Here is a 12,567-nt window from a genome sequence, read left to right on the forward strand (position 1 = left end):
TTCGTGTGCTCCGCACTGCAGCGCTCACATCAGGCAGCCCGCAGTGAAAGTTTTATCATAAGAGTGTCCTGTTTCCTCTTCCCTGTGGGAAGAGATGGAGGGACAAGGAAAGGGGAGAAAACAGTGGTGCGGTGCCAGGAGGGACTTGGAGAAATCGCCTTCCTGCGAGATCGAGGCAGGGCAAGTCTGCCTGGCAGAGGTTTGCCTGAAGCAGATGGTTTCTGCACAGGGCACAGAGATGCACTGGGATCTGACAGCCACCTTGGATAGCCCAGGAGAGGGGCTGCCTCTGAGGGGAATCTCTTCTCCTTGCAGCCCTGGGATGAGCTGAACGGAGAAGAGCTCTTGCACAGAATCCCTCAATGCCAGCCAGGCTGTACTGAAGTAACCACCATCCTGCTGGTGAGCCCTTCCCACGAGGATTGGCACATCACCTCTGTATCAGGGCCCGAATAATGCCAGTGTGCCACAATGGAAACTGGTGACACCTCCAGAGTACCATCTGTTGTCCCCAGAAATCATTTAATCCCTTTTCTACTCCTTTCCACACTACCAGCTTCTAGCACCCTTCCTGATCCTGAGGTTTTCCCTGCCCTATTTGTTCTCAGCTCTGCCTCATCTAACAAAGTCCTCCTCCGTCAGTGTGTTTGGACGCTGCTAATAATTTCTAGCACATTTCTTTGCTCTCTTGCCACAGCGGGCCTGGTAGCGAGCTCCACACTCCCCCAAGATGAGCTTGCAGAAGGAGACAAGGCTTTCCCAACTTTTGCAGACTCTGCCTGCCTGGCCAGCCTGACACTGCGGCTCCATGGAGAGCTTTGCAAAACCAAAAATGGGGCCTCTCTTTTTGCCACTCGTGGCGGATTGTTCGGTTGTTCGCAGTCCGTTCATCCTGTTAAAACGGTATTTAAAGAAAACAAAAACCAGTTCCAAAAATAAAGCCTTGCGACAGATGGGACCATTCAGTGCATTTTTTTGATTATATCTCCCACTTGTTGGCCTGCCTCCCCCACACCTCGGTGAGCCTCGGGAGCTTATCCCACCTGGAGCTGTATGGACCTGTAATGTGAAACACATTAACTGGGTGCTCCCGCTAATGGTCTCATCAGCGGAGCAATTAGCACTGCTTCAGGGGGGGCTGCAGTTACTGTTTCTGGCCCGGAGTTATTGCTAATGACCACTGCATCGCAAAGCTAGCACAGGGCAAAGGGGAAGTGCTGCAAAGCTGAGTCACGTACCTGGTCCATCATGAGAGTCCTGTACTGGGGCTGTGCCCAGACCTGACCACCGGGGTCCTGCCTCGCCAGGGCACAGGGAGTAGCAAGGGAATGGTGGGAATCAGGGAAAGCCAGCAGGGACGGGGAGCCCTGTGTTTCTGTGCCCTCTGACTCTGGCATCACTGTCCTGTCACTGCAACGCCATCACCCACCTCCAGCTGTCCTGGAAACCAGGGATGTCCAGGGTACCGATCTGCCACCAAGCACCTGGGGGAGAGATGTGCCCCCACATTTAGCCCTGGCAGGAAGGCCCCCTCCAGGCCAGCTCCTCACCCACCTCAGGGCGCTGGGGAAGGATGCACCTCAGGCCCTTTACCATGCCCTGGCTGCCAGGCATGACCAAAGGTGGCCCCAGGCCAGGGGTGTGCGTGCCTTCCTGACCAGGGCTCAGGGTGTGTGTGTCTCCCAGCCTGGCACCAGCGGAGGAGGACAAGTGCAAACACTGTGGCCAGTGGGGCAGGAGAAGGTTATCTGGGGCCCGGCAGTGGAAAAACTCTCGGTGTGTGACTAAGGCACAACAGCGGCAGGTGTGGGTCCAGGCAGGGCAAGCGAGGCGGGAGTTATCGCTTCCCCGTGGGTTCAGGTGCCTGAAGCCAAATGTTTCCTAAGGGTGCGGTGACAGCCACAGCCCCGTTATCGTGGCACCTGGCCCACCCCAAGCAGCATGGACACAGGGACTGGTTGCTGGACCTTCCCCCCATGGCAGGAATGGGACACTTCCTACTGCTTCTCCGATGGGAGACTTCAGCTTGGTCCTGGGGACCCAAGCTCCAGCCTCGTGGTGAGGAATGGTCTGTGTCAGTCTGTCCAAACTATCCTCCCACCCTGGAGCACCCAGGCTGCATCCCACCCACAGCACTTTTGTCCCCTCCCCAGCTCCATGCTGTCCCCATGGACCACAGCATCACAAAGGTTAAGCCCTGCCTAAGGAGCCCTCAGATCTGCAACACTCCTTCTCCCTGTGGATCAACAATGCCAGCCCAGCTGTGGGATCTGTTGACTGTAGCATAGGGGAATCCCCATGAGCTCGGTCAGCCCCAGACAACAGAAACCCACTCAAGCTTCTCTTTCAGCTCCAGCTCTGAAGACCCCTCTCCAGCTCTGGAGACCCCAGGGCCCTGCTCCAATTGGCAGATGCCAGGCCACACTGTGGCCATGACTCACACTTCTGCTGGGAGGTGTTTCTCCATACCTTACTCCTTTCTTTACTCCCTTGCCTCCTCATTGGACCAGGTCAGCTGTACCCCAAAACCATGGGGCTTAAAGAGTTACCGAGGTTTCAGGGACAGCTGCACAGTTTCCAGGCTCCTTTTAGACAGGGAGTGAGCAAGGTGGAAAAGGAAGGGAGTGAGACATGGCCTAGCTTAGTGTTCTGCAGGTGCGGACACCACAGGGATTGCACCCCAGCCGTGCCTCCCTCAGTGCTGCCAAAGGTGTTTTCTTGCTGCCCTCATCTATTTGCAGGGCAGGTTTTGCTGGGGAGAGGACTGGCCTACCTCCTGCAATGGAGAGTGTGTCCTGGCCCAGGCAATTGGAAGAGGGTGTTTTTTATTAACAACAAATTAACCGTAATTGTCTTTTCCACTACAGCCACTCCTCCCCAGCCATGCTGGTCCATTTGACTGCCATGTCCCATTATGTGCCTCAAGGGAGTGCCTTGCCCCAGGCACTGGGGAGCAAACCCGGAGCAGCTCCGTTTGGAGGAGCCAAAGCACCTTCCCCTGCTCTTGCCTCCCTGTGGAGGTAGTGGCAGCAGAGCCGGACCTCACTCCTGCCCTGGCACAGCAGTGATGAAAGGCGAGAAAGAACAGGTTTGTGCTCTGATCTCAGAGCTGAACCTCAAAACAGCCGTGAACTGTCACTCCAGCTCCCAGGATGCTTAGGGAGGACAGGACAGCAGAGCCAGCCTTTCCAGTGGGACAGGATGGTTGGAGAAATTCATCGTTCCCCTGGAAATAAAAATAATAATCATAATAAAAACACAAAGCCAGAGATTACTTATACGCACACAAACAGGCAGGCACGCACTCTCCCCATCTGGCTTTGCCAGCCTGACTCATCGCTAATTCAAACAGCCCACACCTTTCCCTCTCCCTCCATGTGACGTTTTGAACAAGTTTCCAAGGAAGAGGCAGAAGTTTTGCCCCAGCTATCCCCTGGCATTGTAGCCTCGTCCTCGGGTTCTGGTGGTCCCAGGAAGAAGATATCCCCAGCATCTCATCACAGGCCACATGTGTCCCAGCACAGTCACCCCTGCACAAGCATCTCTCAGAAAGTGGGGCAAGCAGAGGGTGGGGGCAGCAGTGAAAAGGACAAGTGATCGAGCCTGATGGATCTGTGATACCTGTGGATGCAGCCCCACGGTCCTGATGTCAGGCCTACAGGCAGAACATGATGTCCCAAGCTGCTGCCACCCTGCCTGGAATCACCCATGCTTTTGTACCTGCTCGGGGGCAGACCACAAGGGTGGGTGCTGGTCCCAGAACAAAGAGCTCAACACCAAAATATTAGCCACTCCTCAGGGGACTATCAGACCTGCTCTGCCATTCCCATCTAAGCAGGAAAGAGTGGGATCAGCCCATCTACATCCCACTTCCACTTGCAGGACAAGCAGCCCCAGGGCACACTGCAGCCCTGACCAGCCACTGGGAGTTGCAGAGATGAGCACAGGAGGAAGGAGCCACTGCCACCACCACCCTGTGCCAGGGCATCATAGAGCCTGTGTGCTCCCTGCACTGCCAGCATGGTGTCAGGTCTGGACAAGTTCCTGCCTTCAGAGGGATTCGTGCATCACAGGTAATCAGCTGTGGGAGGGAGGGAGGGATGGAGCCAGACCTGCTTGCTGAGCTCCGGGACCTGCCAGCATGCTTGTGCTGAGTCACCACCTATTAACGCAGGGAAACCTCCGCACCTGAACCCCGCCAAGCTGCCAGGCCATCCCCAGGAGGACAGCAGGGACAGCACCCAGGACCAGGCAGCTGACACCAATTTCCCTCCTGGTTGTGACCGCAAGGCCAGTACTGCAGAGCTTCCACTGTGAGGCACAGCGGGACAGGACTGCTCAGGAAGAATTCAGGACCAGCAAGGCTCTCAGCTGAGTTTCGGCTGCCATTCTCCTTGGAGATGACTCACCGCAGGACCAGTCACACCATCCCAGTGCCGCAATTGCCCCATCTGCAGATTAGGGAAACTGAGGCACAGGGAAGTGGGGTGACTCAAGAGCTGTTGCACAGGAGATGCTACTCAGATGCCGAGGCTTGGGCGTTCCCCATCGATCCTCCGCAGCTAACTTAAGCAGAAATGAACATCGATGTAAATATTTACTGACAAACAAGCTCAGCCTCACCCTCTCCTCTTAGAAGAAACCCTTAAAGTAAACTCTCCTGGCTCTTTCATGTTTACGTCTTGTTTATTTATTATACAGCAGATCACAATATTTCAACAGTTTGCATATAAAGAAAAGTAACATTTCAGAGTGCAAGAGACCTAACGTGCCCAAGCAGAGAAATGTTAATTAACAATATACACAGACGGGAACAGTGCACTTCCCAAAGCTGAGACTCATCTGTATTCCCAGCTGGAAGAAAATATATTAAAAAAAACCAGAAACATTATATATTACTGCTTTGTTTAATTTACAACTTGCTTTGCAGAAGCTGCACATAAAAAGACTCATTTTCTTTTGAGCTTTCCTTTTTGTCCCCCCCCTCTACAAAAATTTCAAGTATAGCAGAGACCTGGGCATTCATAGCTGAACTCACTGTCCTTTACATACTAAATTTTTAAAAGCAGCATGGGGAAGGCAGCTGCAGCAGTACCTGGTGTCATCCTGAGGGGAAGAACAAGACAAAATAAAGCAGACAAGAGCCAGGAGAGGCATTTTGGCTCTTGAGTGGAAAATTGGGAATGGCCAGGGCTGGACTGCCCAGTGGGGTCCCAGGCTGGTGACAGGAGCATCCCTGTCCTCTGTGCAAGGTGATGCTGTGCTGCCAACACCTGCAAACCTTTATAGCCATGAGCCAGTAAAATCCCACCCTCGCCCCATCCGCTCTGGGCTTTGGGTCAGGAGGTTTGTTCTGATGATCACAACCGAGACAACCAGCAACCCATTTCCCAGCACCACAACCAACATGCCCAACTGGCATGGCTCTCCAGCCAAAAAGCAGCCAGAGTCAGCCACCATAGCTCCTAGAGCCAGGGGTGTGCCAGAATCTGGGTGAAGATTAAGCTGATGCCAAATACAAGCCAGGAGTTCTGGGTACAGATCCCTTATGCACCAGCAGCTTCCCCACTCGCTGGGTACCTGGCTGCGGGGAACCCACCAGGCATGGGGAGCTGAGTGGTGATGCCTGGGCACATGTTTCTTGCAGTTTTGCTCCCCACATACATCCCCAAAGCAGCCCTTCCCCACCACTTGGCTGGGCCAGCTCTCACAGGAACAGGAGGAGAAAACTAGTTATCAACTACAAGCGGACAGGGCTGGGTGGCCAGGCTGCTCCCCACTGCCATCCCTGGCCCGACACTATTTACACCGTGAGCTGGCTTCGGGGACATCGAGTCCGGCCGCAGCCGCTGCTCACATGTGCCGCTTCATGTGGAGAGCGAGGTGGTCCGAGCGAGAGAAAGCCCGCTCGCAGAGGTGACACTGGAACGGCCGGTGCCCTGTGTGCTTGCGGTAGTGGCGGGTCAGCTCATCGGAGCGGGCAAATTTCCAGCCACATCCTTCCCAGGTGCAGTGGTAGGGCTTCTCGCCTGCAGAGGAGAGGGGGTGTCAGTGGGCTTGTAGGTTCTCACCCTCCCTATGCCTTCAGTTCTGTGCTACCCTATCCAGCACCCCCTTTTCAAGGAGATGGGAGGTCCATTGCGCATCTCTGCCTGCTCAACTTTCCCCTTCTGTCCCCCATTTTTCTGCCCTTCCCCATATGCAAAGATCTGTTTTCTGGGCATCCCTGCCCCATTACAGCATCCCTCCTATGTGCTCCTGCTTCACTTTAAACTGTGGGTGGTCCCCTGCTCATCCCTGCTGTGGGGTGGCACCATGTGCCCTGTCCCAGCTCGGCCAGAGGCTCTCACCATACAACCCCCCAGTCCGTCTCCCCATCCCGTTTGTCCCTAGCCCAAGTGGTGGGTTTCTCCATGTCCCTAACTCCTACCTCAGGCTCCCCCGGGCCCCAAAACCAGCAACTGGAGGTGCCACAAGAGCGGTCTCGCTACATGCCTAGGTCCTTATGTGTCCCTGCCCAGCCCCACCACGGAGGTCCTTCTGAGCACTTCGGGGGCCATCCCCGTTGCCCCCTGTCCTACACGCAGAACGCCTCCACACGGGTATCTCTGGGTGCCCTCACACAGCCCCACCACGGCGACCCACCGTGCGCTCCCTATTCCGCAGGGGTCTTCCTCACGCGACACACTTCCTCCCCACCCGTGTCACCTCTCGCGACGCCCCTTCACGCCCCCGAACCACGCTCGCGGCTCTCACCACGTACCGCGGCACCCCCGCCCGGGACCCTCAGTGCTGCCCCCAGCCCGGCGCGCCCTTACCCGTGTGGGTCCGCATGTGCGCCTTGAGGTGGGAGCTCTTGGTGTAGGTCTTGCCGCAGCCCGGGTATTCACAGTTGTGCGTGGCCGTTCGCTTGCGCGCCCACGAGCGGCGGCCGCGCTTGGGCTTGCAGTCCTCGGGGGGAGCCCCGGTCGGGAAGTACTCCAGCACCGGGGAGTTGGGCGGCGTGACCAGCAGCCCGGGCAGCCCCGCCGGGCCCGGGCCCGGCGCCTTCAGGGGCTCCCTGAAAACACTGAAATGTCCATGAAACTGCGGTGGCGGCTGGGGGGCGAAGTGGGGCGCATAGCGGTGCGGGGCCACGGCGTAGTGGGGCGGCAGGTCGGCCAAGAGGTGGGGATCGGCGCCGGGCAGCGGCTCCTCAGGGGGCCCCAAGCGGCCGTGGGGGAAGCCCGGGTAGGGCAGCGGCGGCACCGGTCCCGGCCCGGGACCCGGCGCCACGCGCGGCTTGTGCTCGCCGCCGCCCGGTCCCAGGTACTCGGCGGCGGACATCCCCAGCATGCAGGCGCGCTCCTCCGGCTGCTCCTTCTTGATGCGGGGCCCGAAGGACTGCGCGGGGTCCAGGGGCAGCGGGCGGGCTAGGGCCGGGTGGAGAGGCGGGTGGTGATGGGGGTGAGGGTGGTGGTGGGGGCCGCCGGGCACCCGCAGCTCCGTGTACTCCCTCCGCTGTAGGTCGTAGTGGCCGGGCAGGTCCGGGGTGAGCAGCTCAGCCACGTAGCTGTGGCCCTGGCCGTCGGGGTAAGGCGCCGGGAACTTGCCCGGCGTGGAGTACGAGCCGTCGCTGTCGTAGGTGGTGCCGCAGCTCTCGGGGGTCTCGGGCAGGGGGTAATTGGGGCCGGTCGGCCCCTGCCCGCCACTGCTGGTGTGCGCCAGGATGAAGTCCAAGTCCACGAACTTGCCCAAGTCGTCTTCTTCCCGCTTGACGGCAGCGGGGCCATCCTGCTGTAGCATCCTCTGCGGGAAAACGAAGCGTCAGGATCGGCGGGAAGACGCCGATCGGCGGCACTCGCTGCCCCAACACCGCGGCCCGTGCCTCCCGCTCGGGGCGGTGGCTCCCCCCAACCCGTCCGACGGGTCGGCACCACTCCGGCTGCGCTGCGCCGCCCTCGGGGCGCCCTCCGACGGCGAGAAGGCGGCCCGCCCCCCACTCCTCGGCCGGGCTGAGCCCCAGCCCGGAACGCTCTGTCCCGTACCCACCTTGCCACCCTCTCCCCGGTGCCAGGTGCTTACGTGGAGCATGTCGGCGGGCCGCTCCTCTAGCGGCATCAAGTTGGCGAAAGTGGAGATAGAGGGCAGGGCGCTCTCGTCCACGGCCGCCGCCATGGCGAGCCGGGCCGAGGCAGCGGGGCCGGGGCGGGCAGGGGGAGCACGGAGCCCGGCACCGCTCCGCTCCCCGCGGCAGCAGCGCTGCTCTGCGCCGCCCCGCGCCCCTAAGCTGTTAACAGCATGGCTGCGCCCCCATTGGTCCGGCCCTCATTGATATTCACCGCCGCCGCTCGCCATTGGCTCTGCTGCAGCCCGAGACACGCCCCCTCTGGCGGGGCTGCCCCGGCGGGCGGGGGGCGGCGGCTGCCGCTGTCCCGAGCGGGACGGGAGCGGACGGGACAGAGCGGCGGGGTCTCCGCGTCCCGCTGTGCCCTGCTCTGTGCGACTGTGCCACGGGGCAGAACAGACAAGGCTGCTGTTGTGGATCGCGGAGGCCAGAATCCTGCCCGCGCCGTGAACGGGGCAGCGGCGCCCTTAAGGCTTGCCCGCACGGACGAGCGGGGAGCGGGGCTGTAGGTGGCAGAGCCGGAGATCCCCCGGCACCCTGTCCCGAGTGGGGCAGGGGCAATGGCTCTGTCACATGCACCTTGTGTGGACGCAGTGCCGGAGAGGTACAGGTAAAGGCATTTCAGCCACTGTGCCGGCCACTACACTCGCCACTGGGAACACCGAGCGCGTCAGCGAGCGAAAGGTGTAGTCCCCAAAAGGGGTGCTTGTGCCACCATAGGAGATGAGCCAGATAGCCGAGCCCTGGTTGCCCCCACACCCCCACGCGATTCGTTTCGTGTAAGCGCACCCGTGAAGCCGCGTCCTCCCGCGCCGCTGTGCCGGTGAGGCAATCAGCGGCACAGAGCGAACCAGCTCGCATCTGGCTGCGTGCAGGGTGCGTGTGCGAGCCGAGATAACCGCTCGGCAACCCTGTAGGGGACTGGCACCCTGCCGGCATCGCCTCATCTCGCCCCACAGCCCCCGCGACACGTTTGTCTGCTCTCCCTAGGGACCACTGCTGTAGCTGTCTCTGACCGCCCTGGCACAGGGGGGCGTGGGCCGGCTGTCCCGCCATGCCCACCCTGAGCAGCCCCTGTGACAGTGCTGTCCTGAGGGCTTCCCATGGCAGGGGACACAAGGACAGCAGGTTATCCCACTTTGCAGGAGACACTCAAGTCACCCACCCTATTCTGGCTCGTTGGATGATGGCACAGAGACTCAGGACACTGGGCAGGCCTCCCCAGGGGCTCTCTGCCTCCCTGTCCGGCTCACAGCAAGATCTTCTCCGTTTGGCCCCCATCCAACCAGTACCAGGAATGGCCCTGCTGCTGTTGTGCTCAAGGAGCAATGTCCCTTATCTCTTGGAGCCTGTCTCTCTGCTTTCTGGAGCTGTCCATCTCCAGATACCTTTCTAAGAACTGAGGCTGCTGCCTGCTCTATTCAGAAGCAAGGAGTCAATTTAAAAAAAAACAAATATAAACACCAAAGGTGAGGTGTGCACACACACCACACGCACATGCCGCTTCTGAATCCAAAGCTACTCTACCAGTTGCTTTCATCACCGCGCTTTAATTATAAGGGTGGAGCATTGCAATAAATTATTTCAGTAATCCAGTGGAACAACAACAATTCAGATCTTCCCCCTTTTACCAAGAATCCCTGCCCTGGTTTCCAGAGCACATGTTGGGCTGCTGCCTGGGCCTCATCTGCTTGTCTGCTGGTGAGGCAGCAGGTATTAATGGCACCTATTGGGTCAAAATACTTGGGTTCCAAAGTCCTTCCCCAGAAAAAGTCCCCTCCAAAGTGGCAAAGAAGCATGTGGGCATTACTTGAAATTACTTTTAGCTTGCCTCCCAGAGTAGTTTATTAAAGTCACCAGTTAATCCCATTACTTGTTTCTTGGCCAAATTATAATTAATAGCAAGGCAGTTCCTGCCCCAAACTTTTACAGATAAGTGAGAGAAGATACCATAGGAGACAAACACTAATTCCTCTTGGTTTTCCCCTTTTCCAGGCAGTTTTGGCATTTGCACCCATGCTGACTTATTTTGAGAGGCGTCACCAACAGATCAGCTTAACTTTTACAGCCAATATTTCTTGCAAATGTGGGATATTCCCCAGGAAACTCTTTTTACTGATGCTCCGGTGGGAGGGCTGGCGTGGCGGGGAGCGGCAGCATGCCAGGCACCGCAGCAACACAAGCACTGCCAGCGCTGAGTGTGCAGGGAGCCAGGAGTGTGTCGTGGGCAGGGTTTTCCTGCTGTGAGCCATGGGGTGGGTACAAGGGGTCCCTGCCACAGCCTTGTCAGCCCCTTGGCCACAGAAGCCCCCTCTGAGGTGGGTGGGAGGCAAGCAGGAGCAGACAAGGCATGCAGAGCCCACTGTTGACAGAAGCCCATTTAGGAAACGTGGGTTATCACCCGCACCACTACAGCAGACTGTAAAGTCACTGGCATCCCAAGAGATCAAACAGCAGCCAGGCAAGAGAGCAAACAGAAAGTGGGAAAGGCCACCCACCCAGGTGATGGATAAAGAGGAAAGGGTTAATGGTTATCCTTGCTTTTGGCACATCTGGCAGCAGAGGAATGAGGAGCGTGGCTTGCCCACCACTTGCCAAAGGTGGCCCCACCAAAACAGCATTGTCAGCCCTGTCAACACTTCCACAGTGCCATGGCACCCTCTCCAATGGCACAGAGCATGGATGGGATGGGCAGGGCGACAATGCCCAGCGGCACTGCCAGAGGTAGAATTGGTGCCCAGGTTGCTCAGCAAGGCTCCCAAGAGACCCAGAGGGGTCCCCTACCCCACAAAACATTGGGGACTGAAAAACATCTGTGCTGTCACCTGGAGCTGGGAGACAGGAGGAAACCCAAGGACTCTCCTTCAGAGCAGCTCCAGTGCCCCCTCTCCAACACCACCCACAGCATCACAGCCCAGAGAGCTTCTGCTTCAGTGGGAGACAAAACCCAAGTCCCAAAAGCTCCACAGGGGATCCCGTGACAGGTGCCAAGGAGATCCACACCGCAGACTCTAAACAACTGTGACACTCCAGGGCTATCTCCCTGAGAGCAGAAAATTAATCTGGCTGGGTTTTACTCTCTGTCTTCCCCTCTGCATGGTACTGGCCTGCTTAGAGAAGGGTCCAGGAGCCCCCAGACCTGCCTGTACCCCCAAAGCCCCCTTCCCCTCCTGAAAAGAAAAGAGGAACTGAAAATGAAATTAAAGCATAATTCAATCCGGAGCGGGTCCAGAGTAAAGTCATCTGCTCTTATCGTGTGCTGGCAGGCTCTTCCCGCTCCGCAACAAACACAATGTTATCAGGGCACAGAGGGCAGATTCGTTTGCACCGGCCGAGCAAGCTGCTGTGTCCGCCCTGCCTACCCTGGGGTCTGCGGAGCACCGGGATGCACGGCCAAGGACCGGGGCTGCCAGGGGCTCGGGGAGACCCGAGGCAGCACCCCGGCAGCACTGACAGGGAGCTCAGTCCCAGGACAGGGTGCTTTGGCTGGAGGCCATATCCAGGCTCCTTGCACAGCTCTCTGGCCAGAGGAGACGGGTCAGGCTTCTCCCAGTGAATGTCAGCACAGAATAAAGGCTACAGAGGGACAGGGTCTGTGAGAGATGTCTTTGCCTGTGGGAATATACACGGCCTCGTCTTCCATGGGTGCTGCCCAGCTGCTTGGCCAGCAGGCTGCCAAACTGGCAGATCTTGGCATCCCACTCCCTGGCAAAGCAGCCCAGGGGCACCCCCAGACCCTGCACACAATCCCAGCCCCACTGCATCGCCTGGACCGCATCCTGCTTTGATCTCTGCCTGCTGCCTGGCTGTGCCCTGGTGGCTGCGAGGCCAGTGCAGCCCTCTCTGTCCTTCTTTATATACCCCTGTTATTTTTAACTCTGCCTACGCAAATCCCGAATCCGGAATGAGCAGCGGCCGGGGGCCAAGGGGAAATGGACATGGTGCAAATTTCCTGCCCTTTTTACCTCTCTTCCTCTATAACATACAGCAACGTTTTTCCTCCACTTCTTAACTTTCACTGGTACAGGAAAGCTGAAAGCTCCAGGCTCTGTATAGAGCCACAAGGTCCAGCACCACAGCAGACAGGGTATTCCACTCGGAAGGGACGTCGCACTCAGCATGGTGCCAGGAGATAGATGTCCCTGCCCGCAGCACACACCGCAGCTCCATCAGCAGTGCGATGTGCGGGAGGCACCTGGACAGCCCTCGCAGCAGCAGCCTCACGTGCAAACACGTGTGCTCATGTGCCAGCCCAGAGACCCATCCTTCCTTCCCCCCGCCTCGGCAAGAGCTCTGGCCCCAGCCCCAGCAGCTGGGACTGGACCACAGCCATCGGAGCTGTTCCCTTTTGCCACTCACAAAAGTGCTGCTCAAAACCCGTGACATCCCAGCAGCTCCAGGAGTAACAGCAGGAATTGCTGTTTTCCTTGTGAGCAACAAGGAGGAAGAACACAAGATAT

The 12,567-nt window shown here is 58.3% G+C and overlaps 1 protein-coding gene across 3 annotated transcripts; it reads right to left on the reverse strand.

Annotated features, from left to right (window-relative positions):
* Nucleotides 1-4,667: 4,667 nt before the first annotated feature.
* On the reverse strand, nucleotides 4,668-9,132 carry KLF17 (KLF transcription factor 17). Of its 3 annotated transcripts, none has more exons than XM_030278899.4 (3): nucleotides 8,032-8,400; nucleotides 6,819-7,788; nucleotides 4,668-6,029 (listed from the first exon to the last, which is right to left on the reverse strand). In XM_030278899.4, exons 1-3 carry the CDS (start codon nucleotides 8,155-8,157, stop codon nucleotides 5,854-5,856), a joined length of 1,272 nt encoding a protein of 423 aa, XP_030134759.2. In that variant the 5' UTR covers nucleotides 8,158-8,400; the 3' UTR covers nucleotides 4,668-5,853. The 3 variants fall into 3 exon arrangements, with proteins under 3 accessions (XP_030134759.2, XP_030134760.2, XP_072788877.1); XM_030278900.2 differs by having other exon boundaries at nucleotides 8,065-8,310; XM_072932776.1 differs by having other exon boundaries at nucleotides 5,939-6,029; nucleotides 6,764-7,788; nucleotides 8,032-9,132.
* Nucleotides 9,133-12,567: the final 3,435 nt, after the last annotated feature.

Source organism: Taeniopygia guttata, chromosome 8 (assembly GCF_048771995.1).
Source record: "Taeniopygia guttata chromosome 8, bTaeGut7.mat, whole genome shotgun sequence".
Classification (NCBI taxonomy): domain Eukaryota; kingdom Metazoa; phylum Chordata; class Aves; order Passeriformes; family Estrildidae; genus Taeniopygia; species Taeniopygia guttata.

Excerpts from the sequence above, each read along its gene's own strand:
- KLF17 (XM_030278899.4), bottom strand. The coding sequence starts at position 8,157 with ATGGCGGCGGCCGTGGACGAGAGCGCCCTGCCCTCTATCTCCACTTTC. Across the intron at positions 7,789-8,031 it reads ACCGGGGAGAGGGTGGCAAG|AGGATGCTACAGCAGGATGG; the intron begins GTGGGTACGGGA and ends GTTTTCCCGCAG. Across the intron at positions 6,030-6,818 it reads GCACATGCGGACCCACACGG|GCGAGAAGCCCTACCACTGC; the intron begins GTAAGGGCGCGC and ends TCTCCTCTGCAG.